The 24422-nt window shown below is 46.9% G+C and overlaps 1 protein-coding gene across 2 annotated transcripts in view; it reads right to left on the bottom strand.

The window, feature by feature from the left end:
* Positions 1–24422, bottom strand: part of Ift43 (intraflagellar transport 43) — an 81026-nt gene that overhangs the window by 13118 nt on the left and 43486 nt on the right. For both annotated transcript variants that reach the window (XM_027931455.2, XM_027931456.2), the window contains exons 4-5: positions 12099–12131; positions 11395–11441 (exon numbers count right to left, since the gene is read on the bottom strand). In XM_027931455.2, coding sequence (XP_027787256.1) covers positions 11395–11441; positions 12099–12131 — 80 coding nt within the window. The remainder of the gene's footprint in view (positions 1–11394; positions 11442–12098; positions 12132–24422) is intronic.

The raw sequence follows: 24422 nt of genomic DNA on the forward strand, positions 1-24422 counted from the left end.
TCTGGGGCCCTGCTCTGGTTAAACCCAAGCCCTTGTGACCTCAAGGATCTACATCTATTACGAGTTCATTTTTTTTTTTTTTTTTTTAGCTGCCAGGAACTTGGCTGTAACCACCTATCGAGAAAGAACTAAATTCAGATCCCTGGTCTAGAAGGTGTACCCCATTAGGAATCAGGAATCTTGGGTCCTAGATCTGCCCCTAATTGGCGGATCTTACACAATTGCTTGGCAACTCTAGTCCTAAGGTTCCTTACTACGAAAATGAGGTCTCTAAGACAGTTGGGTGTTCACTGGCATATATCCATGAGATTAAAAACAAAAAAACAAGCAAGACCCTGTCTCTTAGATTCATCTATGGTAGTCCTTCGAAATATTCCACAGTCACAGCCATGGCATGCAAATAGAGCACTACCCCTTTTGTAAAGCATCAGTGTAATAAAAATCTCTCTTCTATAATGCAATCAGCCAGCGATTCCACCTCTATCCATCACGGACTCTGTTCAGTATTCCCACCATCACCTGTACCACTTCCTAGCATCCTCTTACAGTCCATGCAGTCTTTCAAATGTCGCTCTCTCTGTGCTGCTGCTTTATTTCTTCTGCTGTGTCTCAAAGAGGTGGGCTGCGGGGAGCTATAAACATGGCACTTCAGAGCCCAGGCGGTACCCTGGGGAGCCTCTGGGCTCACCAAACCTCCCAAATTTCCCCAACCCATCCAAGCCCACAGAAACTCCATCCTCTTGCCTTAAAATAGGTTCTCTCCTCTGAAAGATTTGGCATAGACACAGGAATTCATTATGCAAAAGTAATCTCAGTGGACTTGATGGAGAAGAAAGGATAACAAGAAAGAGAGGACCGGTCAAACCTGAAAATTCTGTTTCCTGTGACAAGAGCTTTAACGACCTGGCCTCTTTAGCTTTTCTTTGTTCAGCCCAGACACTGTTGTGGACAAGACTTCACAGGAAGAGGATCAGCAGAGAAGAGGACACCAACGCGTGACTCTGAGAACCAGTGGAGGAGAGCAAATGTGCAACAGGGTGCTGGAAAATCGCGCAGAGGCTGCTGCTTCAGTAAGTGAGGCCGAAGAGCAGCCTGGAGCCGCTACTAGCCGAGTGAGGGCAGAAGGATTAGGAGACGCAAGACCACATGAGAACCCCAGCTCTGCGGCTTACCAGCACGGGTAAGCTGAGCAGTTAGCACAAAGCCACCCGCTAAACTTACAGGAATTTTGCATGTGAGTCTGCTGTAGTTTCAATCATAAACAGCTCTCCGCGTCTGTGTTAAAGGCTTGGTGCCAGGTTGGTGGAAATGTTAGGAGACAGGGCCGAGGAGGTCCTTAAGTCATTGGGGTCATTTCCCTGAATGGGATTGTGGGATCCTGTTATCTTTCTCTTTTTCCTGGCTTCTTGGCTCATGAAGTAAACAGTTTGCTCTGGCATGAGCCTCTTGCACTTATCAACCAACACCCCGCTGAAGGCCAAAAGCAATGGGCCTCATCTTAGACTGGAGCACCCAAAATCATAAGCCAAAATAACCTTTTTCTCATTATATGTTAATTATCTCAGGTATTTGGTTATAGTAATGGTAAACTGACGAAAGCCAGGTTGTCAAATACAAACATCAATGAAGATGAGGTTATACGATTATAATTAAGTTATATTAAAACCAAGATAACCGATCCTCAAACTCACCACTTTCTATATGCTAATATACTTTACTTCACCTGTGCTCTCGAAATTATCTACATACGATGTACTTACAGGGTGGAAATATGATGCAACTGTGACCTCCTAATTTTGTGGACACTGACGTCATGGTAGTAGCTTAAAACCAGCTGTGGTGGGAATATCTGCACCATAGAAACTGGCAAACACTAACAACCATGACTGTTTCTCTCCTGGAAAGCTGGCTGTTGATCTGCCATCACATCCTGGCTTACTGGCCATGTGACCTCAGTGAGTTCTTCAACTTCACAAAGCTTTGATTTCTTCCGCCATTAGATGGTGAGAATCACAGCGTCTCTCAGAATTGCTGGGGGGGGGGGGGTAACTGAAGTACTGCAGGTAAGGCACAATACCTGGTGCGTGGCAAACACAAACATTAACTGTCAGAACCACTTCCTACAAGAATGACTTCTTTTTCAAATTGCTTACCAGGATCCTATGAATAGAACCAAGCACTGACACAAGAGAGGGCAGCTTAATCCAGGAACAAGTGAGTGCAAACCCCCACCCCTGCTGCAATTCCTGCTCCTGTGCTTGGAAAGGGGAGACAGGCAGGGGTTTGAAAGACTTTAGTGACTAGTCCCAATAACTTTGAAGTTCAAAAACACAAACCTCTTTGAAGAAGCATTATTTAATAAAACATCAGTGGTACTTACAGTAGTTTAAATAAAATCAGGGAGGCAAAGGAGCTAGGTTTAGGAGCCACCTAGGAAGTTCCAGAAGCTGTCTTAAGCTTGAGAAAGGAATGCAGTACATGGTGGAATGTTCTAAGGGAGAATGGAGTTGAGACACCAGGGTTCCAATTCATCTGTCCTTTATTTTTTGTACTGGGGACTAAACCCAACAGCGCTTAACCATGAGCCACATCCCCAGTCCTTTTTATTTTTTATTTAGCAACAGGGTCTCACTGAGTTGCTTAGGGCCTTGCTAAATTGCTGAGGCTGGCTTTGAACTTGAGATCTTCCTGCCTCGGCCTCCCAAGATGCTGGGGTTACAGGTGTGCGCCACTGCACCTGGCTAACTGATCTTAAAGAATTCTTCTACTTTTTCTTTCTCAACATTAATGCTGTTTAGGCTCAGAGTGACTCTGATGTTTGCAAGAAAAGGGTTGAAGAATATAGTCAAGGGTTAAGCAAGGAATGAAAAAGAGCCCAAAAGAGAATCAGAAAGCCCAAGAGAGAGATGAACAGCGAGTGGAGGACATGGAGGGGTGGCGGAGAGATGGTCCTCTAGAGATAGCATATTTCCAATCCCACTGACAGCCCAGCACTTCACATCTCCTCCAGCCTGGCTGCTTGGCTGTGTTCAGCCACTTTTACCTATTTTCCCTGTTGACATGGATAGAAAATTGAGCAATTACCCTTAAACTCAGCTCTCAGATCATAGATTGCTACACTTGCGGAATTAAGTCCCAATTGCCCCTGGCTAGAAGTGGCTCGCCTAGGCTTGTCCTTTAGGAATTAAATACTTTTTGGTTGGCCAGAAGGATTTATTGTTCCTAAGGTTTTGAGATATTCAATTCTGTCAAAACTGTATCTTAGAATGCAAAGGAGCCCCATCTCCAGTGGAGCCCAGGCACGCCCAAGAGCCAAGACTGCTGGGAAGGGGATTCCACTCACAGCCCTGCACGACACCAAAGGGCCATGGTTAAACACAAGAATCACTGATGGCTTTTTTAAAATTTTAACTCATGCTTTCAGAGACCTTCTACTTTTTAAAGACATACTGTGGGGCTCACAAATTCTTTTCTAATTTGAATTTAGCTCTGAGTAAATGATTTGAAAGTTGAGTTCTTGTCTAATTGCACATTCACTCGTTGTTTTATCCTGAATATTCTTCATCCTTTTTTAAGATAAGGAATTTCCTTTCTTCTATCCACGGCCTCTCAATGCATTTTGTTTTCTGTGCTGGGATCAAACCCAGAGCCTCTTGCATACTAGGCAAGCGCTCTACTACTGAGCTCCGTCCCCAACCTGTGATGTTCTTTTGTTAAAGGTTCACATTCTGCCCCGAGTTTACTTTCTGTGAGCTGGTTTTAGAGCTGGCCTTCAAGAGGTTAGGGAGTGACATAACCTGGTCCTTGCTCTCTCCCTCCTCCCCACCCAGCCCTACTACCACCTCTCCTGAAGTTTACATTGAAGTTTGAAGGTCCCTGCTTCAGAGTGGCCTTCCCGCATCACCTGATCCACATCAGTCTTTCAGATTTTCTTTCTCATAGGGCCCTGCACTCTTCCTTTGGGGCACTCAATCACAATTGTGTGTTTGATCCCTACTTCCCTGACTGGATAAACTGCATGGGACAAGGACGGTGACGTTTCCTTCACCACTGCATCCCCAGAGCCCAGCCCTGCGCATCGCAGGTAGGAATGTTCAGCAAACAGTTGCTGAAAGAGTCAATGAGTGACTTCCCCAAAGTCACCCGGACAGGCTGAGTTCAACCCTATTCCAGCTCTGACCTTTCTCTAATGCCATTCAACCTTTCCATGACAGGAGTCCAGGGCCTTTGGACAAAGCAGGAACTTGATTCTCAGAATGGACGATGATGCCACTGAAAGATGGCCATTTCAAGACCAGTTTTACCTCCCTATAATTTTGGGACCTTACTGTCATGTTGGGGTCTGTCTTGTCATCTTTCAGCTGTTCTCTGTTACAAATTCAATGTCCCTGAAGCACTGCGATGGCGACAGCTGGGAGTGAGGCTACCTGGAATCATCAAGGTGGATGACTGCTGGTCTTTACAACTGCATCCAAGGCAGAGCATGTAGAGTGGCTGAAGACTTGTAGTTGAGGATGGATGAGACGCAGGCTTGGCTCGGCAGAACCAGTTCTCCTCTGGTCACCTGAATTCCCTCTTCACTCTCCAGCTGGAGTCTCCTCTCGGACCTGGCGTCTTACCTTGGGAGGCGTTTCTCATTTTTCTCTAGCTAACCAAGCCCTGCCCATCCTTCGGGATCCGGTACGAGTTCTTCCTTCTCCCTGAAGTGCTCTCAGCCCACAGGGATTTCCTCCTCTCCTCAGCTCAAGGCCATTAGTAACATAACCCACCGACATGGCAATCACTGGGGGCTGCCTTGGCTACTTAACTCTTGTAGTGCTTTTGATCTTTTATCTTCCAATAAGGTCCTGAGTTCCTTTACAGCAGAGGCCCATAAGGTCTTGTGAAGGACCTGCGGACCAGTTCCCAAAGGCCTAATCCAACTGGTAGATGCATTTCATTCTGTTTACAAAGTGCTTTTATAAAATTCTTTCTTGGGGGCTGGAGTGTGGCTCAGTGGTAGAGAGCCTGTTCACCATGTGCAGAGCGCTGGGTTCGATCCCCAGGACCAAGAAATGAAAAATCAGTCATTTTTTCGCCCCAGTTTTTATTTTTTGGTGCTGAGGGTTGAACTCAGGGCTTTGTGCATTCCCAGAGCATGCTCTACCATGAGCTGTGCCCCCAACCTGTCACTTTTCAGAGATACATTTGAAAACTTTGAGGATGTGCCCCCTCCCCTTCTACCTTGCCGTTTCGCAGGCTCAGATCATCCACCTGGACCACACAGCCATTGGGCTGACAGCCTGGCCGTGGTCTTGCCAACAGTCCCCACGTAGGACATTCTTGTTAACCAACATAGCACAAAGCCACCTCTGATCATCACTGACTCTTCCCCTTCTCAGTTTGAAGACACGCCTCGTCTACCTCCAAAGCTCTCTCCTCCCTGTTTTTCTCTTCTCTTCCCTGGGAAGCAGGAGGCATCAGTGGAGGGAGGCCATGCTTCTCTTTTCTCCGGAGGCACCAGGGGCTTGGAAGGAAGAGTGTGCCTTCCCCAAGGAAGAATGAGCTGCGTGTACCAAGGGTGAAGCCAGGGAGCCTGAATGCTGACAAGTGCATCTAGAGGGACATGGCTCCCGAGAGTTCACCATGAGAGACGGAAAGAAAGGAGCGAGGCTCTCTCCTCGCCAGACCAGAAGCCCCAGAGGACAGGGACTGCACCAAAACCTGCTGGCTTTCCTCAATGACACCTCCAAGTCTGCTGGTGGAAGGGGACCATGGAGGAGGAAGGAGACCCGACCTCTGGTCTTCATTTCTCCTTTGGGATTCTCACCCATCACCCACCTCCACTAATGTAAGAAATGATCAGTCCCCTCCCAGGTCCTTGCACTGACAACCTCGAAGAACCTGGATGTGACTTTTATTAAGAGAACCAGCAGGTTTCCTGACAGGTGTCCAAAGAGCTATTGAAAGTCTCCGCTGAGTGAGCGTCCATGGATGATTGAGGGGAATCCGCCTGGAGTCTCCTCGCCCACTGGATATTCCAAGTTCAAAGGAGCAGCCTTCATCAGCCAACCAAGTAATTCTCTGAGCAAAGATAATTCTAGAAACTAGCTATATGTAACATATGATTCTTACTGCATAATGGATTCTAAACATTCACAGAGAGTGAAGTGGACTAAGTCGAGTGTGAAGTGTGACATATGAACTGAGTTTCCATTAAAGGGCCCAAGCATGACTGCATGGAAAACAGATTTATGCTGGAGAAGAGGCATTCCTCCAGGAGGGGAGAGCACGTGCGATCTCTGACAAGGAAGGGTTTCATGCTTCAAGCCTCCAGCGCCCAAATAAAGGCCGAATCATGAATTTCATGTTGCAAGTTTATGAAGGGGGAAAAAAATACTAGAGGTGTTCTCTGAAAATAGGCATCTTTCTTTTTTCCTTCCTTAGTGAAATTGTTGTTAAGCACCCCATCAATCACTCGAGGCGCTCTATGTTATAAATCTGGAAACTGACATCAGTACAAATTAACTCATTGAATGAGACACCCGAAGCCTCTCTGAGGGTCCCAGCATCTGTTACAGAGACTAAGAGTGAGGGCTCTGGGGTTCAAGACCCACCTCTAAATCCTGGTGCTGCCATTAACTAGTTGTGTGACCTTAGAAAAAGTTATCTTTATCTTGGTTTGCTCATCTTTGAAATGGGGATAATGAACCTTTCATATGTCTACTGACAGGTGAACATACTATGGTATGTCCATACAATGGAATACTACTCAGCAATAAAAACAAACAGGCTAACAACATACAATAATGAGGATGAATTTCACAATCATTATGCTAAGTAAAAAAAAAAAAACAGGCACAGATGCATGTATACTTATGCTTTCACTTACATAAAATTACATAAAATGAAAATATTCTGATAAAAAACACATCAGTAGTGGTCTGAGACCAGGGGCAGAAGAGGGATGGACAGGGGCATGAGGAAATTTTGTCTTATAGCGGGAGGGTGATGGGAATGTTCTGTATGTTGATGGCGGTGATGGCTACATAGGACTTGTATATTGTCAAAACTTAAATTATGCACTTTGAATGGATACAGTTTACTATATATAAATAAGATATCAACAAAGATGATTTAAAAAAATTTCTCATGGATTTGTTTTGAGAATGAAACAAGAGAAAACGTAAAACGCTAGGCCTGGTTGGTGGCACATAAATGCTTGGTAATACCTGACGATGGTAATGCTAGTGGACACTGAGGTCCAATAGCAAGTGTTCTCTTGGGCGTCAGAAGACCAGAGTCTCCCTGAGTCCCACTATATTGTATAATAATCTGTAAGCCTCTATTTCTTAATATGTTTCCACATGGCAGGTTTGGTCAAGAGGGCCTACAGAGTTCCTTGCAGCACAACAATTTGCTTTTACAGTGAAATCTCTCATGGCAGCCCATACAACCTTCTAATAGCATGCATTTATCACGTGGGCAAACGGCGGCATTCAGAAAGTTTTGCTGTGACATTTAAGGTTACTCCTTGAAATGTACCATTTTCTATGATGATAAAGGTGGAGAAAGTAGGATTTCTGAAGTCCTTTCCAGGGAGTCGAAAAGACAGAGTATGGGAAAGCTGACTAGCCCTCCAACAGGACAGTGACTTTAATTGTTTTCATTTGGAAGTTTTGGCTGAAAAACTCTTAAAATCTTTCTCCTGAAATGTAATGTTTTCTTCCCTACATCACAAGTCTCTCAGTGTTTTGACAAATACACGAGCAACTGGGGACTGAAGCTATCCCAAGAAGACCCACAGCTGACTTGCAGTATGCTCACTCCTATGTGCCATCCCAGACTGGCCCGATCCTCATGCTATGAACTACCTGCCTTCATCACCATCTCCCTCTCCCTCGTTCAAATCTGAGACTCCAGAACCATTATTCTAGCATTATAAAAATTTTCTCACATGCTGCTCCTTAACCTCCTAACACTTTTATTTTGGGGGTGGGGATTGAACTCAGAGGCACTTGACCACTAAGCCATGTCCCCAGCCCAATTTTGTATTTTATTTAGAGACAGGGTCTCACTGAGCTGCTTAGCACCTTGCTTTTGCTGAGGTTGACTTTCAACTCATGATCCTCCTGCCTCAGCCTCCCGAGCTGCTGGGATTATAGGCATGCGCGACCACGCCCGGCTGGCTAACACTTTTATTAACATCTAGAGGAGGCCCTGTTTCCTTGAGTCCTTGGCACGTCCTCCCAGTCACCTCACTGTCCTGTGCAATTAATGGCTGAAGCAGCTGACAGTCTGTTAGGACAGTCAGATCAAAAGCAGGGCCAGCAACCACCAATCACCGAGCTGCCAGTTCAGGGCTGGCAGGACATCCCAGGTACAGGTCTGAGAAAACAGACTTCGAGAACAGAAATGCAGGTGTCTTAGTTACCAGGGTCACTGGAAATTATTAGGGATAAAGTCTGGCAGCGGAAAGGAGATTAGTGGCTAAAGCTAAAGGAAGAAGATCTGGCAAAAAGGAACGAGCTTGTCGACAGGAGATACTGAAAGTAAAGAAAACTGCGGAGGAAAGACAAGAGCATGCTCAGAGGCTTCCCCTGCTCCCACAGGTAGGCTGCCCGTCTCACCTCTAGTGCTGACTCTTCTGCTTTGGAACCCCTTTGGGATGAGATGAGGTGGAAGTACTTTTTCACATGACCCCTATACTCTCCAGTGCTCAGTCCTGATGTTCAGGGGCACCACAGCAAGCAGGTTGCAATCTTTCGTGTGCCAAATACTCACCCGGGCAGCTTAGCTAACTTAATTCAGTTCTCTGGCCCCAGTTAAGTGTGACTTGAACAAGGCCGGGGAAGAGAAGACTGGGAAGCTGTGCAGAGGAAAAGCTTCAGGATCCGGACTGTCTGTAGGTAAGCCATGCCTATGTAAGGTGAAAGGCCACAGGCTGGGCAAAGAATTAGCACCGGGAAAATGTGAGCTGAACAATCCCCAGAGCCGTATGGAACTGCAAGAGGCTCAGCTCCATCCAGCCAGAGGGGAGAGACCTTAGTGAAGAACAGGCACTCAGCAGAGACCCCTTAGTGTCTCAGTGTTTAGGGCTAACTCCAGACCTGCCCTATCAGGCTCCAAGACAATTCTCAAAACGAAGAGATACATTAACTGCCTACCAAAATAAATAGGTCAGTCATTCAAGAAAGACTCAGAATCCAGCCATTCAACACAGGAACATCCACAATGTCCAGCATCCAGTCAAAAACTACTAATTGTGTGAAGAAGCAGAAAAATATGACTTGTAATCAGAAGAAAAATCAGTTAATAGAAACAGGCTCAGAAAAGATAGAGACAATGGAATTAGCAGCAAAAGGACGTGAAAACAGCTACTATAATACCTATCATCAAGAATAAAGAAAACCAGCCAAGAGGATGGCGCAGGCCTGTAATCCCAGCTACTCAGAAAGCTAGGCAGGAGGATCCCAAGTTCAAGGCCAGGCTGAACAACTTAATGAGACCCTGTTTCAAAATAAAAATAAAAAAGGCTGGGGATATACCTTGGTGGTAGAATGTTCCTCAGCTTAACCACCAGTAACCACTCCTCAAAAGGAATAAATGAAGTCTCTAGAGCTGAAAAGTCTATTAGAAATAGTAATTCACTGAATGGGCTATTTTTTTTTTTTTTTGGTGCTTGGGGATTTGAACTCAGGGCCTCATGCATGCCAGGCAAGCACTTTACCACTGAGCCACATCCCCAGTCCCTGAATGGGCTATTTTAATAGTTGATTGGACATTAAAAAAAAATCACAAAAAAGAAAAGAGCAATTACACAGCAAGAGAACCATCCAAACAGAAGAAAAGGGAAAAGCAGACTGAAAACAAACAAATAACAGAAAAACCACTGCCTCGATGACAACAGTGTGGACAAACATAACTAGAGCCCCAGAAGGAGTGGAAGGAAAAACATACATAAAGAAATATTGGTGGGGCTGGGGCTGGGGCTCAGTGTGGAGCACTTACCTAGCATGTGTGAGGCACTGTGTTCGACTCTCAGCACCACTTATAAATAAGTAAATAAAGGTCCTTCAACAATTAATAAAACTATTTTAAAAAGAAAGAAATACTGGCTAAAATTGTTTTCTGAATTTGATGAAGATTATAAATCCACAGACTCTGGAAGTTCAAATAGAATAGACACATACACAAAAGAACTACATTGCACAGAGGGGAACAAAGACAGAACGACTACTGATGTCTCACCAGAAAGAATGTGGGACCAAAGACAATGAAGTAACTAAAGTGCTAAAAGAAAAAAAACAAAACATTAGCCTAGAGTTCTGTGTCTGGTGAAAAGTGAAGACATTTTCAGGCAGGAAGACGGTGCTGCTGAGGACCTGCTCCACCAAAAAGGATCAAGTTCTGAAGGAAACGGATGCCAGGGAGAAACCAAGATCTCCATAAAGGAGTGAGAAGTATGAAAACGGTAAATAAGTAAGTTTTTTTTTTTTTTTTTTTGTAGTCCTGGGGCTCAAACCCAGGGCCTTGTGCATGCAAGGCAAGCACTCTACCAACTGAGCTATAGCCCCAACCCAATATGCAGGCGTTTAAAAAAGCTTTAGTAACTTTAGGTTCCAAACATAAGCTCCCCTCTAGTAGGTTGCTTTGAGAGAGTCACACAGACTACATCTCTTCCCTTGAGTCTTGAACACAAGGTGATGCGGAGCCACAACCGCTGGCCTTTCTAGTCCTTATTTGTCCTTCACTTCCACAGTCAGTATTAACCGACTACTATGTGTCAGTACTGCAGATGCCAAGTGAATAAGTCAGAGTGTCTGCCATCAAGGAGCTTAGTGTCTGGGGCAGATGATGGGGAGGGGGCAACCAAGTCAACAAAGACTCAGAGTAGGACCTCCTAAGTGTACTCAAATCCTAGCAGCGCTGTGACCTCAGGCACTCTCTTGGTGCCTCAGTTCCCATCACTGTGAGATGGGGATGACAATGGTACTGTCCATCTGAAGAGTTGTGGTGAGGTTCAATGTTGTAACCTACAAACTGTCAGAACTGGCAGTGCTGGTGCCTGGTGCACACTGAGCACCCAGGAAGGTCTAGCTATTGTCGTTACGGTGGAGATTTGCCAAGGAGGCTGTGGGGGCACAGAGGACATCTGAGAGAGAGGATAGGATGGAAAGGGAAGACATTCCAGAGGAGGCGACACTTGGTTAGGTTTTCAAGGACAAGCAAGGTCAGTGGATAACGATGGGGGTAAAGTACTCCGAGCAGAGGCAAGATCATTAGCAAGGCATGGAGATGGGACTCTGTGCATGAGGAGACCATTGCACATGAGTTCAGCAAGGCTGCAGTCCAAGAAATGCCCAGGACTCTGTGCCCTCTCTAGATGCCTGACTTCCTGCAAGGTCATCTTACCTCCTCCGTCATCCATTCCATCCAGGCTGTGCCGTCTGAGGCGGTGGCTGCCCCCAAAAAAAGGAAGAAAAAGAGAGAAGATGATAAGTTTTAAACCCCAAAAGGAACTACCCATTTTTTATTGCAGCCACTGTTTCTCTTAGGTGGCGATGTCCCTACGCCAGCTTTCATCCCCCATCGTGGTCAGACCTAACTGGGCAACTGGCTCTGCCATGTATGGTTCCACAGCCTGCCTGATGCTCCACTCTGAAGGCCATCCTCACGCATCATGACATGAATGCTCCCTGGCCCCTGGAGGTGTGACATTGGTGGCCTTGCTTTTACAGTCACATTTATCTAGAAACTTCTTTTTCTTTTTGAGGTAAATCTGAGGAGGAGGTAAGGTTTAGCAAGCTGGCATTGCTTCTGCCTGTTTCTGTCAAGCTTAGGTCAGCATCCTGAGACGAGCACACAGCAATTCTGAGACCACTAGGTGGGAGAGATGATGTGGGCACCGATGCCAGAGTCCAGACCGTCAGCCAGGGAGGCAGCACTGTCCAAGCCCTTGACCCAGTATGCATGAGACCAGCCCCGGTCTACAGCCAGATTTGTGCTATCTTATTTCTAAATGCTGTGTTCACCACAGGCTGAAGATATAATGACCACCAGGGCTATGCTGTTGACAAAGGTCACCAGAGGATGCCATAGGAAAACTGGATACATACTCTTCTATCTCTTCTGAAGCCTTCCTCCCAAACCTGCAAAAGAGAAGATGAGGTTTCTGAGAACACACGAGTCTCACATTTGGGGTAATGTTCTGGGAAAGGGTTTCAAAGGTGGGGACAAATTAGTATATCACAGTGCTTTAATTATCTGATTCCTCTTTTTTTTTTTTTTTTGCCTTATGCTGGGGATTGGACCCAGGGATACTCTACCACTGGGCCACACTCACAGCCCTTCTTATTTTGAGACAGGGTCTCTCTGAGTTGCTGAGGTTGGCCTTGAACTTGTGATCCTCCCTCCTTGGCCTCCTGAGTAGCTGGGATTCTACCTGTGTGCCACCATGCCTAGTTATCGTATTCCTCTTTCTAGACCAGCCCCATAATCAGCACAAACAAACCACAGATGCTACAGCGCCTTGTTACTGCTTTATTCTAGCATAACTACAAGTGAAACTGTCACGATGAAGAGCAGGTTCAACAAGGACCTTAAAACCGAAATGGACACAAATGATATGGCACTCTCCTTTCAATAGTAACTGTCCCATTGAAAATCAAAGTGTTTTCTTATTTGGAGGTGGTAATTGTCAGCATGTCGAGCTTCTTGGGGGCAGAAGTTTAGCCTGTAGGCTCGGCCACTAGTTATCTGTGTCCTCCACCCAAGGAGTGCCCCCATGACATTCCACGAGGAATAGGCTGCATGGTTGACACATACCCAGTGGCACAGGAAACATCTGGGGAAACTGTTAGACATGACTGCTTTTCCAGCAGTGGGAAGTCCCTGAATCAGCTGGTTTGGAGAGGAAGAGCCTAGGACTATGCATTTTTTTTTCAAAAAAGTTCAGATAATTCTAATCTAAGGAGGTACTACTGACACTGTGCAAAACCCCAACCTAAAGTCCTCTAACTGTGGCTGGCAAATTACTGATGATGATAAAGCCGGGTGCTGTGGGCATGGTGATCACATATTTAGTCTAAAAATTCCTACAATAAGAGTTGTGTGTTGTTTAAATGAATTTTTGGGCCAGAAATCTAGCATGGCGAGCCAGGGTTCAAAGAGGTGGTGGCCATGTCCCTAGAGCCCAGAGGCAGGATGCATGAGAAAGCCCTTGACAGGGTGGGACCACGGACCTCACCAGGAAGAGCTGTCCTGAAGCCAACCACCAATTCCTGCAAGGTGTAAATGATTCTCCCTGAGAGTCTAGCCATAATTTCATTTTTATTAAAAAAAAAAAAAGCCAAAAATAAAATATATGCTAAGCCTGAGTTTAAAATAGAGTAACTTCCATGAAATATAGACTACATCAACTGGACTATTTAGGAAAAAAAAAAAAAAAAGGATGGTTGACACCAGGAGGGAGGAAAGAGTTGGGGGTTGCAGAGACCTCCCAGGCTGCAGCTTTTGGCTCTGGAGGGCAGAAGAGGGGCCCAGTGGCTAGGGTAGAGGGAGGCGGAACAGAGAGGGCAGCGGCAAGCAGCCAAGGCAGGCTGTACCAGAGGCCCTGGGCATCGCCCCTATTGCTGGGTGACATGGGATATTCTAAGGCAGGATGCATGAATATGAGACACCATGCAGATTGTCGGTGTATTCACATTTTTCACAAAATGCCTGTTCTAGTCAGAGGACCATTGAGCCAATGCTCCGAGCCCCCACGGCCACCTTCTGTGTGGGAGGACGAAGTCATCCTAGTTCCTGTCATGCCTAGAACCACTGCCTCTAACCATCCTCAAGTCAAACTCGCTAAGCCTACTTTTCAAATGACTTGGCCAACATGTCACGAATGGTGGAAATGCCTGAATGAAGAGGGGTAAGAGAAAAACAGGTAATGGAGGTGAGGCAGATGAGACCCACCCTCACTTTGTACATAAGGGACATACTCGGCTGTGACTGCCTTCAGGAGCGTGGCTGAATCGTTCCTTTCCTAAGCAATGTGCTTGGAAAAAGCAGTGGCGGTTTTGTCTGAAGGAAACAGTAATAATGACAGTGAATCCTTGGGGGGAGTCTCACGAACTGCCACTTATCCACCCAACACCCAAAAAGGGGGGTGAGTTTAATATTCATCTTAATTGCCAGAGAGCCCACATCCTGTTTTCTCCCCCTCTAGAGGGAGCCCAAGGACTCTGCCCAGACAGGAAGGAGGGAGCTCAAAGGAGTCTTCAGGCAGCTGGGGTTGTGGCTCAGGGTTAGAGGGCTTGCCTAGCATGCGTGAGGATCCCCAGCACTGCATTAAAAAAAAAAAAAAAAGGTATTATATCCATCTACAACTAAAAAAAATATTTTAAAAAAAGGAGTTATCAGGAATGGGCAGCAGGGCATCTCTTAGGTGGCATGCTCTCTCTCTGCCAGAAATAACAGGTTTGGGTACTTCCTCCTTGTGGACAGGGAGCCTAATGGGATAGAGCCCCTGCCTCTGATCTTCATCACAGATGGAAACTGGCCACTTCTGGACTTTACCCAGTGTGTACGAGAGTTTGGTTTGTTTATTGTTTTGTTTTAACATAAATTTGTTGCCCAAATGGGGAGATTTTCTTCATGAAAGTTCAGATTTCTGCTAACGCTGGTCCCTACCTAGGGCGCCCTCCCACCAAGCCCAGGACTAGCTCCGCAGCACTGAGTCTTGCTGCTGGTTCTCTCACAAGAGGCAGTAGGTGGGTGGAGAGGTTCCTACAGCTCCAGGGGATATCAAATGTGAGAAAAAAGGAGGCTGAGGGGAAGCATGTTTTGGGAGAATAGCTGGGAGAGTGTTTCTCTACAGAAACGTGAACACACAGACAATCTGCATGGTGTCTCAGAACAGAATCTGAAGTAAAACCCATTTCCGAATCACTTTATTTGTTCCCAGAGGCACCTGGGGCCAGCACAGTGACAGGCTCAGGAGACAGAGCATCTAATAACAGGTTCCTAAAGACCCCTTAGAGTCATGAGATAAATTTAGTAGATGGCCACCAGCCTGCTTTGCTTTTGCTTTCCTTCCTTCCTTTTTCTTTCCTTTTCTTCTTTTTCTTTTTTATATCCTAGAAAAGAGTGTACTGCAAACTGGATAAGCTTTTTGTTTTTAGTTTTACTCACAACCTAACATAATGTAGGGTGTATTTTTAATTATTGGTGACAGGTTAAAAACAACAATTAATGGCTGGGCGAGTGGCTCAGGCCTGTAATCCCAGCAGCTCGGGAGACTGAGGCAGGAGGATCATGGGTTCAAAGCCAGCTTGGCCATGGGGAGGCGCCAAGCAACTCAGTGAGACCCCGTCTCTAAATAAAATATAAAATTGGGCTAGGGACGTGGCTCAGTGGCAAGTGCCCCTGGGTTCAATCCCTGGTACACCAGCCCCCCTCCCCTCAAAAAAACCAAGCAAACAAACAAAAACCTAAACCAGCCTGCCAGGGGTGAGCCAGAGAGGGGTTTGGTGCTGATGTTCTGCTCCCCACAGGGGCTGAGGTAGGAGAACCGTGGATTCTGGGTCACCTCCTCACAGATGTACTTTTTCCCCAACTTGAGGGAACTGATGCTGTCACTGAAGCCCGCGAGGTCTGGTGGCGGCAGGCAGTCTATGGAGTGCAGGCCTGGGCTTCCAGTCCATTACTGCCCCCCAGGACCTCATGCCTGGCTGCCTAGAAGTGGCTATTAATGCTAGTAAGATCACCCCACAGAGACGGAGCACTGTTTCAGACCCTCTAGACTCCCACGTCTAGGACACCGTCAATTGAGCTGTGGAACAGAAGTGCAGCAGGATTCAGCAGAACCCTTTACACCCAGGGACCCTGGGCGCCGCGGAGGGGGGCTTCACCCAAATCACAGAGCTAGTTAGTGACGAGGCTGAAACCAGACTCCCGACTTTCACTCAGGTCCCAAACACGTTGCCCCCAGCTTTTTCAAAAGTGGATCCCGCCTGATTTCCCAGTGTCCCCGGGCACCCAGACATCTGTCTGGATTGACTGCAGCCACTCCCTTCTTGACTCCCAGAAGGCAACAGAAGGCTGTGACAACGGAAAGCTGGAGTCCTTTAAGCAGGTAGCTCTTAACCGAATCACACCTGGGGAGCTTCTTCAATGAACATGTGCTAACCACCCCCCCATAGTAATTTCCAGAAATAGGCCCCAGGCACTACTGTGAGACTCTCTGCCCTAACCTTATTTCAGATATGAGGCTGAACGCTCCAGTTGCTAAGCAGCAATCGGAAACCTACCTGCCCCCTCCTTCTGAGCCGCCTACTTTCTTTCCCCAGAAGTGTTAATGAACTTGGACATGGCCTGAAGGCTGAGGTGAGGAGGGAACAGCCAGAGCCCCCGAGTGGTCAGTGGAGGGAAGGAAGCCTCTGTTCCTGGATGCCGTCCTGAGATGCACACAGGAGCCCACGGTGCTCACACCAAAGCACAGGCGCTCTCACCGCGGTGGACCAGGGCAATTCACACCTGATTAGAGATGCGCGTTCACTATGCAGAATGTGTGGCTGGAAGGCTGCTGAACCAGTACTTTGAAAAGTTAATTAAGTGCCAGGTTTCTTTTTAAGAGCTCCTCCATCACTTGCTGATGGCTGTGGCCATTTTGCAGAGTGAGGCCTCACCTCTGGACACCGGGGGTAAACCTCCTCCCTCACCTCCACCCACTAGTTGCCTTCCTCCTGCGAGGGAGGCACCCTCCTGGTCAGTGGCCTGGCAAAGGGAAGTCATGGCCACCTCTGTGTGGTCCTTTCCAAACTGCCAAAAACACTCAGCCACAAAGCCACCCTGTGCTTTAAACATCGGCTCCTCGAGCAGAGGTGCTTAAGGGTGAGGGGTGGTCCTTCTGTAGAGTCCTGTCCCTCAGCTCAGCACTCAGCCAGCCCCTTCTTCTTTTCACCCCCATTTCTCTTTCTTCGGCTTGATGCAGTTACTCGCTCTTAATTTTTAGGAAAACCCACTCCCAGGCTGCAGCCGGCCTCCCCATAAACCTGCCAGAGAAGGAAGACGGTCAAGCACTGGGCTAAGTGATGTTATTTATACGTGCCTGTGGTTGGCATAGCTTCCGTCACACACAGTATTACACATGGCGTTTCTGAACGGTCACATTATCTTATTTAATTTGCTCTGTTTTACAGGTGAGGAGACTGGGGTTCAGCGAAGTCAACTTGCCCAAGGTTACTTACCTAGCAGGAAAAAAAAAAAAGCCCAGTGTTCGGAGGCAGGCCAGCGGCTCCACCAACCAAAATGCTCCCTCTAGACTCTACTTCCATTCCATCAATATTTTCTCTAATGGAGACACATTTCAACTTACATAGGGATACAGCTTTGTCAGGCCTCATAATACAGTAGTTAATGCTAGTTTAATTATTCTGTGTGATTTATTATGTACGTTATTATTTATAACATGACACCTTGAGTTATGGCAAAAAAAAGAGATCATGTCTGTAAGTCACCTTCCCCTCCATGTTCCCTCCTTTTTGCATTTCTTGTGCTTAAATGCAATCTCTTTCCTTGGTACTCAGTGACTACACTGACATCCATTTGGTTGGATAAGGACAAGCTTGTCCCAATGGTGTATCCCATGACCACAGCCCCATGAGGCCCAGTAGACTTCTGTGTGCGTGCATGTGTATGTGTGTGTGTATGTGTGTGCGTGTGTGTGTTTTTTACTGGGAATAATCCCAGGGGCAGTCTACTAGTGATCTATAGCCCCAGCCCTTTTGATTATTTATTTGACACAGAGTCTTGCTAAGTTGCTGAGGTTACCCTTGAACTTGTAATCCTCCTGCCTCAGCCTCCCAAGTAGCTGGGATCACAGGTGTGTACCACTGTCCCTGGCTTCTGGTGAACTCCTGAATCCTCAGGGTTCCATTCTGGGGCTCAACGGTAAAGATGTGAAAAAAATCCTCCCCTCCTGTGGAGTCTGTCCTTGTCACCCCCTTGCTGTGAGGGGTCTGTCCTGATCATCATGATCAAGAGTCCACACAAGTAGTCATGACCCCAACTGCAGGGACCCCACTAGCTTCTAGGGGAGAGGCCCTGAAGCACCCCAGATCCCTCGAGTACTACCACCTGGGTTATGTGCCAGAGGCTGAAAGGCAGTGCTAACGCAGACATCAACTCAGGTGAAATGTTCCTCTCGTGTCTAATGGAACACTGCAGAGATCTAAATGGAGATAAAGTACCATGGCTCAGAGGACAGCCGGGATGCTATCTTTATGCAGCATGACAATGTTCAGTGGTTAATTAGACACCGTTAACCTATTTTAGCAGGGGACATAACTGGGATAAATGGGGGGAAGTGTCCTTGAAGCCTTTTAATACCCACGGCACATACTGGACCCTAGACTCACCTTCCTGCTGCAAGACGGAACCAGCTTCGGATAGACCGAGTGCCAGATCCCTGACTGCCCAGGGGACCGCCCTCCTGGGCCCACTCCTCAGAGCTGCCGCCTCTGATCTCAGGGGAAACGTGAAGGGTTTGGACAAATGGTGACAACTACAACCTGTTGCGGACAAGAAACCTAAAGCAACACAGGGCACTCACATGGCCCATTGCGAAAAGAAGACATTCTTCAGCCAGGGGCCAAATTCATAAGGAAAAGCTGGCAAGGGCAGTATCAGAAATAAGATTAACTACTAAACTGGCACCAAAGCTACTTCACATTTTAAAAACATATCACTCCTCTGGAGGAAAGAGAGATCAAAATGTCATTTTCTTGCAAAGTTTTCTCCCCTCGTGATTATAAAATGTCCAATAAAAATTTCAACTTGCTCCTAAACCACGTTGAGATAAATTTTATCCAGGCCTAAGACAGAGAAGACAGTCCCAGATCACATCACTTAGCAAACCCCCAAACAAGGATCTTAATAAACTATGTGACCCACCAAACAAGCCTTTGCAAGGAAAACAAGAAGAGGAGGTACCTGACACTGTAATGGTGGCTACGCTACCCCTTCAGAGTCAGATTGTAAACTGGATGCTCGGGGACCCTTAGCTCTAAAGGTCCCCATTCACATAGTGCTGGTGAAAAGCCAGCTGTTTCTCATGAACTGAAGTTTTCTTGGCCAACAAATTCCTTCTCATTCAAATCTCTCCTGAAAGCTAAAGTGCCCACCCTTTCCCCCTCAGTTCCTAGTTCTTGCCTTTTATCTGTTTATTATCTAAAATGTATTTTCTCCTTTCTTTAATGACAAACAAGAATTCCCTAGCACCCAAATTTTGGCACTCCGGGGTTTTAGGACACAGTGGACCACATTTGGCTCCTGATGGCATAGTTCATCAATAAGGTATCTGGTAAAGAAATGAGAACCCATGTCTGCATCCTGAATGTAGACCGCCAAAGCCTGTCCTCCTGAAGAGATAGTGAATTACAAGGCAATTTCTGGGTGAAGTCTGCCCCCTGCTGGGTAGATTAAAAATAACATCTTTGTTTTGATTCAAACAATATTTATCAGGAAAAAAGGTTGAAATATAAGAAACCGTTTCAGTAGCTAAAAACAGTAATGGGACTATATAAAAATTGCACATACACATGCTATCAGAGAAAAGTAGCAGAGACAGAGAAAAAAGAGAGACAGCGCTCTAGACTTTACTTATCTCAAGTGAACATTATTTTATTCAGGAAATAGTTATTGGATTGCTAATTATGTCTTAGGCACAAATAGGAGGTGTGGGAATTGAGGATTTTTGCTTAGGACATTATAATCTGGTGGGAGAAAAAAACATTATAGAAATAACACTAATACCTCCATAAGCACACAAACTTCAGGGTCTAAATGACATCTACCACCATTCAAACTGCAGCTGCTAGAGTGGAAATGGGAGACTTGGATTCAATAAAGGGACCTGAAGAAAGCCCCACAGTCAGCGGGATGCAGAGCTGGAACTAGACATTAGGTTCACAGCTAAGCATGGCGCATGCCTGTAATCCCATCAGCTCCGAAGGCTGAGGCAGGAGGATCATAAGTTTGAAGCCAGCCGCAGCAACTTAGCAAGGCCCCTCAGCAACTTAATAAAACACTTTCTCAAAATAAAAAATAAGAATGGCTGGGGATGTAGCTCAGTGGTTAAGCGCCCCTGGGTTCAATGCCTAGTACAAAAAGAAAAGAAACTAAGGTCCACACATACCCCTTGGTTTGTGCTGCTGCCCCTGGTTCTACTATGCCCCTAACTTAGCAGGACAGGGAGGCCAGTGTTAGCAAGATGTAGTGGATTCCAGAGGACACTAGCCTCTCCAGTTGGCTGCTCTGGGGAGGCTTGTAAGAAAAGCTCCAGGAAGGAAGGAAACTACCTGAACAAAGGTCAGAGGCACGAAGGGGCCAGGTGTGCTCAAGCAGCAACAGGGGACCCTGGTGTAGCCAAACACAGGCACGGTGGGTAAAATGCTGACTCACATGAGATGCTGCTGCCCGCGAGTCTCAACTGTAAATATATACATTGATCAGGAATCGGGAGGGAGCTGCACAGCTAGGAATTAATCTTCAATGGATTCTTTTTCCCCCAGTTCAAGTCACTGAAGCCAATATACAAAAAGAGATTTCAATGAATAACGTGCAACTCATACGTGAACGTCACTCAGCTTGCTACTCTGCAGTGTAAAAGCAGCACAAGGGTTAAGTGGACGAAGTTGTGTGCCCCCCTCACAAACCCCCAAACAACAGGAGGCAAAGCAGCGGACAGCTGCCACAGGACACCATGGCTCAAACATCTGCTGTACTCAAGTGCCACCTTCAGGGATTCCACTCCAGTTGTAGCCTTTCTGGACCTACTTCCTTTTACTTTAATAAATGTATTTAAAAGAAATTTTCTTGAGGGCAGGTAGACATGAGATTTAACCCAGAGATGTTCTACCGCTGAGCCACATCCCCAGCCCTTTTCAGTTATTTTGAGACAGGGTCTCCCTAAGTTGCCCAGGCTGGCCTTGAACTTGTGATCCCCTTGCTTTAGTCTCTTGAGTCGCTGGGATTACAGGAAGTGTCACACATGACACCTGGCTTCAATTCATTTTTAATTGCTGGATAAATGGGTCTTTTATTTCTGGAGAGAATTTTTTGCTCACCATCTGAGAAACCTGTGAAGACTACTTCCTAGGTAGATTTCTTTCCTCTCTGTTGTTTTCTCTGCTCCTTTTTCACAACCTTCCCCGCCACTAAAGCCGCAAATACACTAAAATAGCCCAAGGGATGAGGTGTGCAAAGAGGAAGCACTTGAGCTACTGGGAGACACATGCTAGGCCAGGGATCAGGCAGGGCCATGGGGTGCCTCCTGAAGGCTTATGGTCCCTGCTGGTGAATTTCTGGTAAATAGAATGAAGGACACTCTGGCACTTCTAAACATGGCCTCTTGCATAATGACCACGGTGACACCAGGAGACAATGGCACTGCCACCAGTAACCAGCTCTGGTCAGGACAGCAAGGGTCAAAAAGTAAACTCACTCAAAAACCCGCTAGGTCAGACAAAACTCAGATCTGTGAGGGGCCTTCCTCCATTTCATGTGCATATTAAACCTACGATGCCTGCGTTGCTGCTGCTTATATTAAAACTGCTTTCGGTTATTTCTCGATAAAGGACCAAAAAGAAAAGGAAAGAAGTAGGTGTGATGTTCACAGATGCATTTTATTTTTGAGAGCGCGGATCCGTCAAAGGGAGAACAAGGAGATCATTCTGTCGGGAGAATTTTAACCAATGGCGGGCGCCTCCCATCCTCCCCTCCTGGTCTCTGGCTGCTCACGCTGCAAGGCAGCCGTCCCCCTCAGCACAGGCAGCTGGCTCAGGGGACACAACTTTTTTCCTTGAAAGTTTTTCTGTTCAATCAGATTGCTTCATATGATCAACATCTCATTTCTGTGAGGGTCCCAGAGGATCGCAGTAAAGGCGCTTCTATTCTAACAGCCTCGCTCTTGCACAAACAGTACGGTGCACGGCCGCTCCGTGAACTTGAGATGAATGGCCCAGCTCTCGAGGTCTGTGAAGGGGCAGGGATGTGGGATGTGAGGCGCACGCCACTCTACTAATTAGTTGTGTGACCTTGGGCAGCGGGGCAAGGTGACATTTAAGGGCCGTTTCTAACTCTTAAGATTCTATGATTCGGAGTTAGTAAACCTCCCCAGGCCTCATTCCTCCCTCTGCAAACAGAGGGGGCTGGACTCCGACACTGCTCAGGTCTCTGCCCAGCTCTGAATGATCACCAATCCTGCCCCGGACCCGCCTGTTCCCTTTTCTGACAGCCCCCTAGAAGCTCCCTCCCCTCACTGGTTTATCCTGCCCTAAAATTTCAGTCAAGCCAGGACAATATGCTTGTCTGAGCTCTCCAAGTCCATGTGGTGGTGGTGGTGGTGGGAAACAGGGAGGAACGAGAACGTGAAAGGAAGCCCTCTTTCCTTTTTCTTTTTTTGGTATCAGGGATTGAACGGGGGTGGGGGTGGGGGTTAACAACTGAGCCACTTCCACAGCACCCTCACCCATATATATTTTATTTTGAGACAAGAGTCTTGCTAAGTGGCTTAGGGCCTTGATAAGTTGCTGAGGCTGGCTTTGAACCTGCAATCCTCCTGCCTCAGCCTCAGCTGGGATTACAGGCATGTGCCATGATGCCCAGCTCTTCTTCCTTTTTGAATAGCTTTAGGGACAACAAAGTTAACTTGAACTCTCCTCCTGATTAAGAACTTAAGGCCTTTCCTCCCCAGCCCATCCTCTTCTTTCTTAGTTATGGCTGAAACTTGCTATAACTTTCGCAAGTGCATGGAGAAATCCTGTTTCCCTGACTCCTCTCCCAAACTGCTCACGTGCTCCTGACATTCCCACTGTTTCTTCCTACTTAATGTGACTCCAGTTCCCTTTCCTGCCACATAGCTGGGAAGAGGGCACCTGCTAAACCCTCCAGGCCTCCAGACACAGGCAGCTCAAAACCAATTTGCCTGTCCTCTGGGTCAGGGGGACTCAAACTACCTCAGCATAAGTCCAGAGTCGGCTGGCCAAGGTGCTCGTGCCCAGCTCTGCTCTAATGGGCTGATACCAGTGGTTCTGAAGTGAGAGGATGCTGTGGTTTGATGGCCACGTTTCCTCCAGGATTAATGATGAAATAAATTAGGTCATGAGGGCAGAGGGCTCAGTGTCTTACAAAACAGGGAGGGAACTCAGGAGGCCCTTTTGCCCTGTCTTCCTCCATGACACAGCAATGAGGCACGATATGAGAAGCAGAGAACAGTTCTCACCATACCACAAATCCGCTGCTGCCTCACCCTGCCCTTCCCAGCCTCCAGAACTGTGAGAAGGCAATTTCTATGACTCATCTGGGGTTGTGGCTCAGTGGTAGCGTGTCCGCCTAGCACACGTGACACTGGGTTTGAGCCTCAGCACCACATAAAAATGAAATAAAGATTGGGTGTCCACTACAACTAAAAAAAAAAAAAAAAATCACCCGATCTGTTGTACTCTGTTATAGCAGTATGAACACTCCAACACAGAGGGTCTAGGGTCAAATCAGTTTCACCATTTCCTAGCTGTGTGCTCGTGGGCAAGTCACTTAAACTCTGCAAGACTGGTGAGAGGACCATATTGAACTTCACAAGTTTTCTTCTAAGAATCAAATTAGTTAATTCAGGCAAAGCATTGAAGAGTGTGCTGTTGGTGTCACCTGATGATGGAGAAATGTTCTGTGAGATGCGTCCTCAGGCAGCTTCGTCACTGGGGAACAGCACAGTGTGCTTACACCAACTGAGTCAGCTCTGAAGTTACTAGGTGATATGACCTTCTAGGACTACTGTTGTACACAAGGTCTGTTGCTGACCCAATGTCAACGGTGTGGCGCATCACTGTACTTGGCACGCAGGAAGTGCTCTGCAAACCAGAGCTGCCGCTGCCATTACCCTCATCAGATCATCAGTTTATATTTCCTGTGCTTTAGCTGCTGTCTTTCTCCATGATCATAACTGAAGACCAGCCCCAGACAGATACTGGTGAGGTGTGTCAGCAGGTCTCCCTCGTACCTATTGTCTCCAGGGACCACCATTCCCCTGGCTTCAACACGCCCCAGTTACTGCTTGCTGAACCTGCCTGAGCACCGTCGGTCACATGCCCAGCAGCCTGCCCTCCCCACCTGCCAGCTCCTGCCTACAGACTCTTGTGGGCACGTGACACCTGCTGCCAGCTCCTGAAGCCTTGCCACAAGCAGCCACTGTTTCAACAGAAAAATCTACTGGACCCCCTCTCAGTTTTCCATCCCTGCTTTACTGTTTCTGCCTCTTGGGTCCCTTCCTTCACTTCAGCTACTTCTGTTTCATCCCTGTTTAAAAGGCAGCTTTTCTGGCATTCAGATTCTTTCTGAAGGATTCTCCACTTCTAGAAAGATTCCAGAATTAGGTGAAATTGCTCCTGTGCTTG

Source organism: Marmota flaviventris, chromosome 2 (genome assembly GCF_047511675.1).
Source record: "Marmota flaviventris isolate mMarFla1 chromosome 2, mMarFla1.hap1, whole genome shotgun sequence".
NCBI lineage: Eukaryota > Metazoa > Chordata > Mammalia > Rodentia > Sciuridae > Marmota > Marmota flaviventris.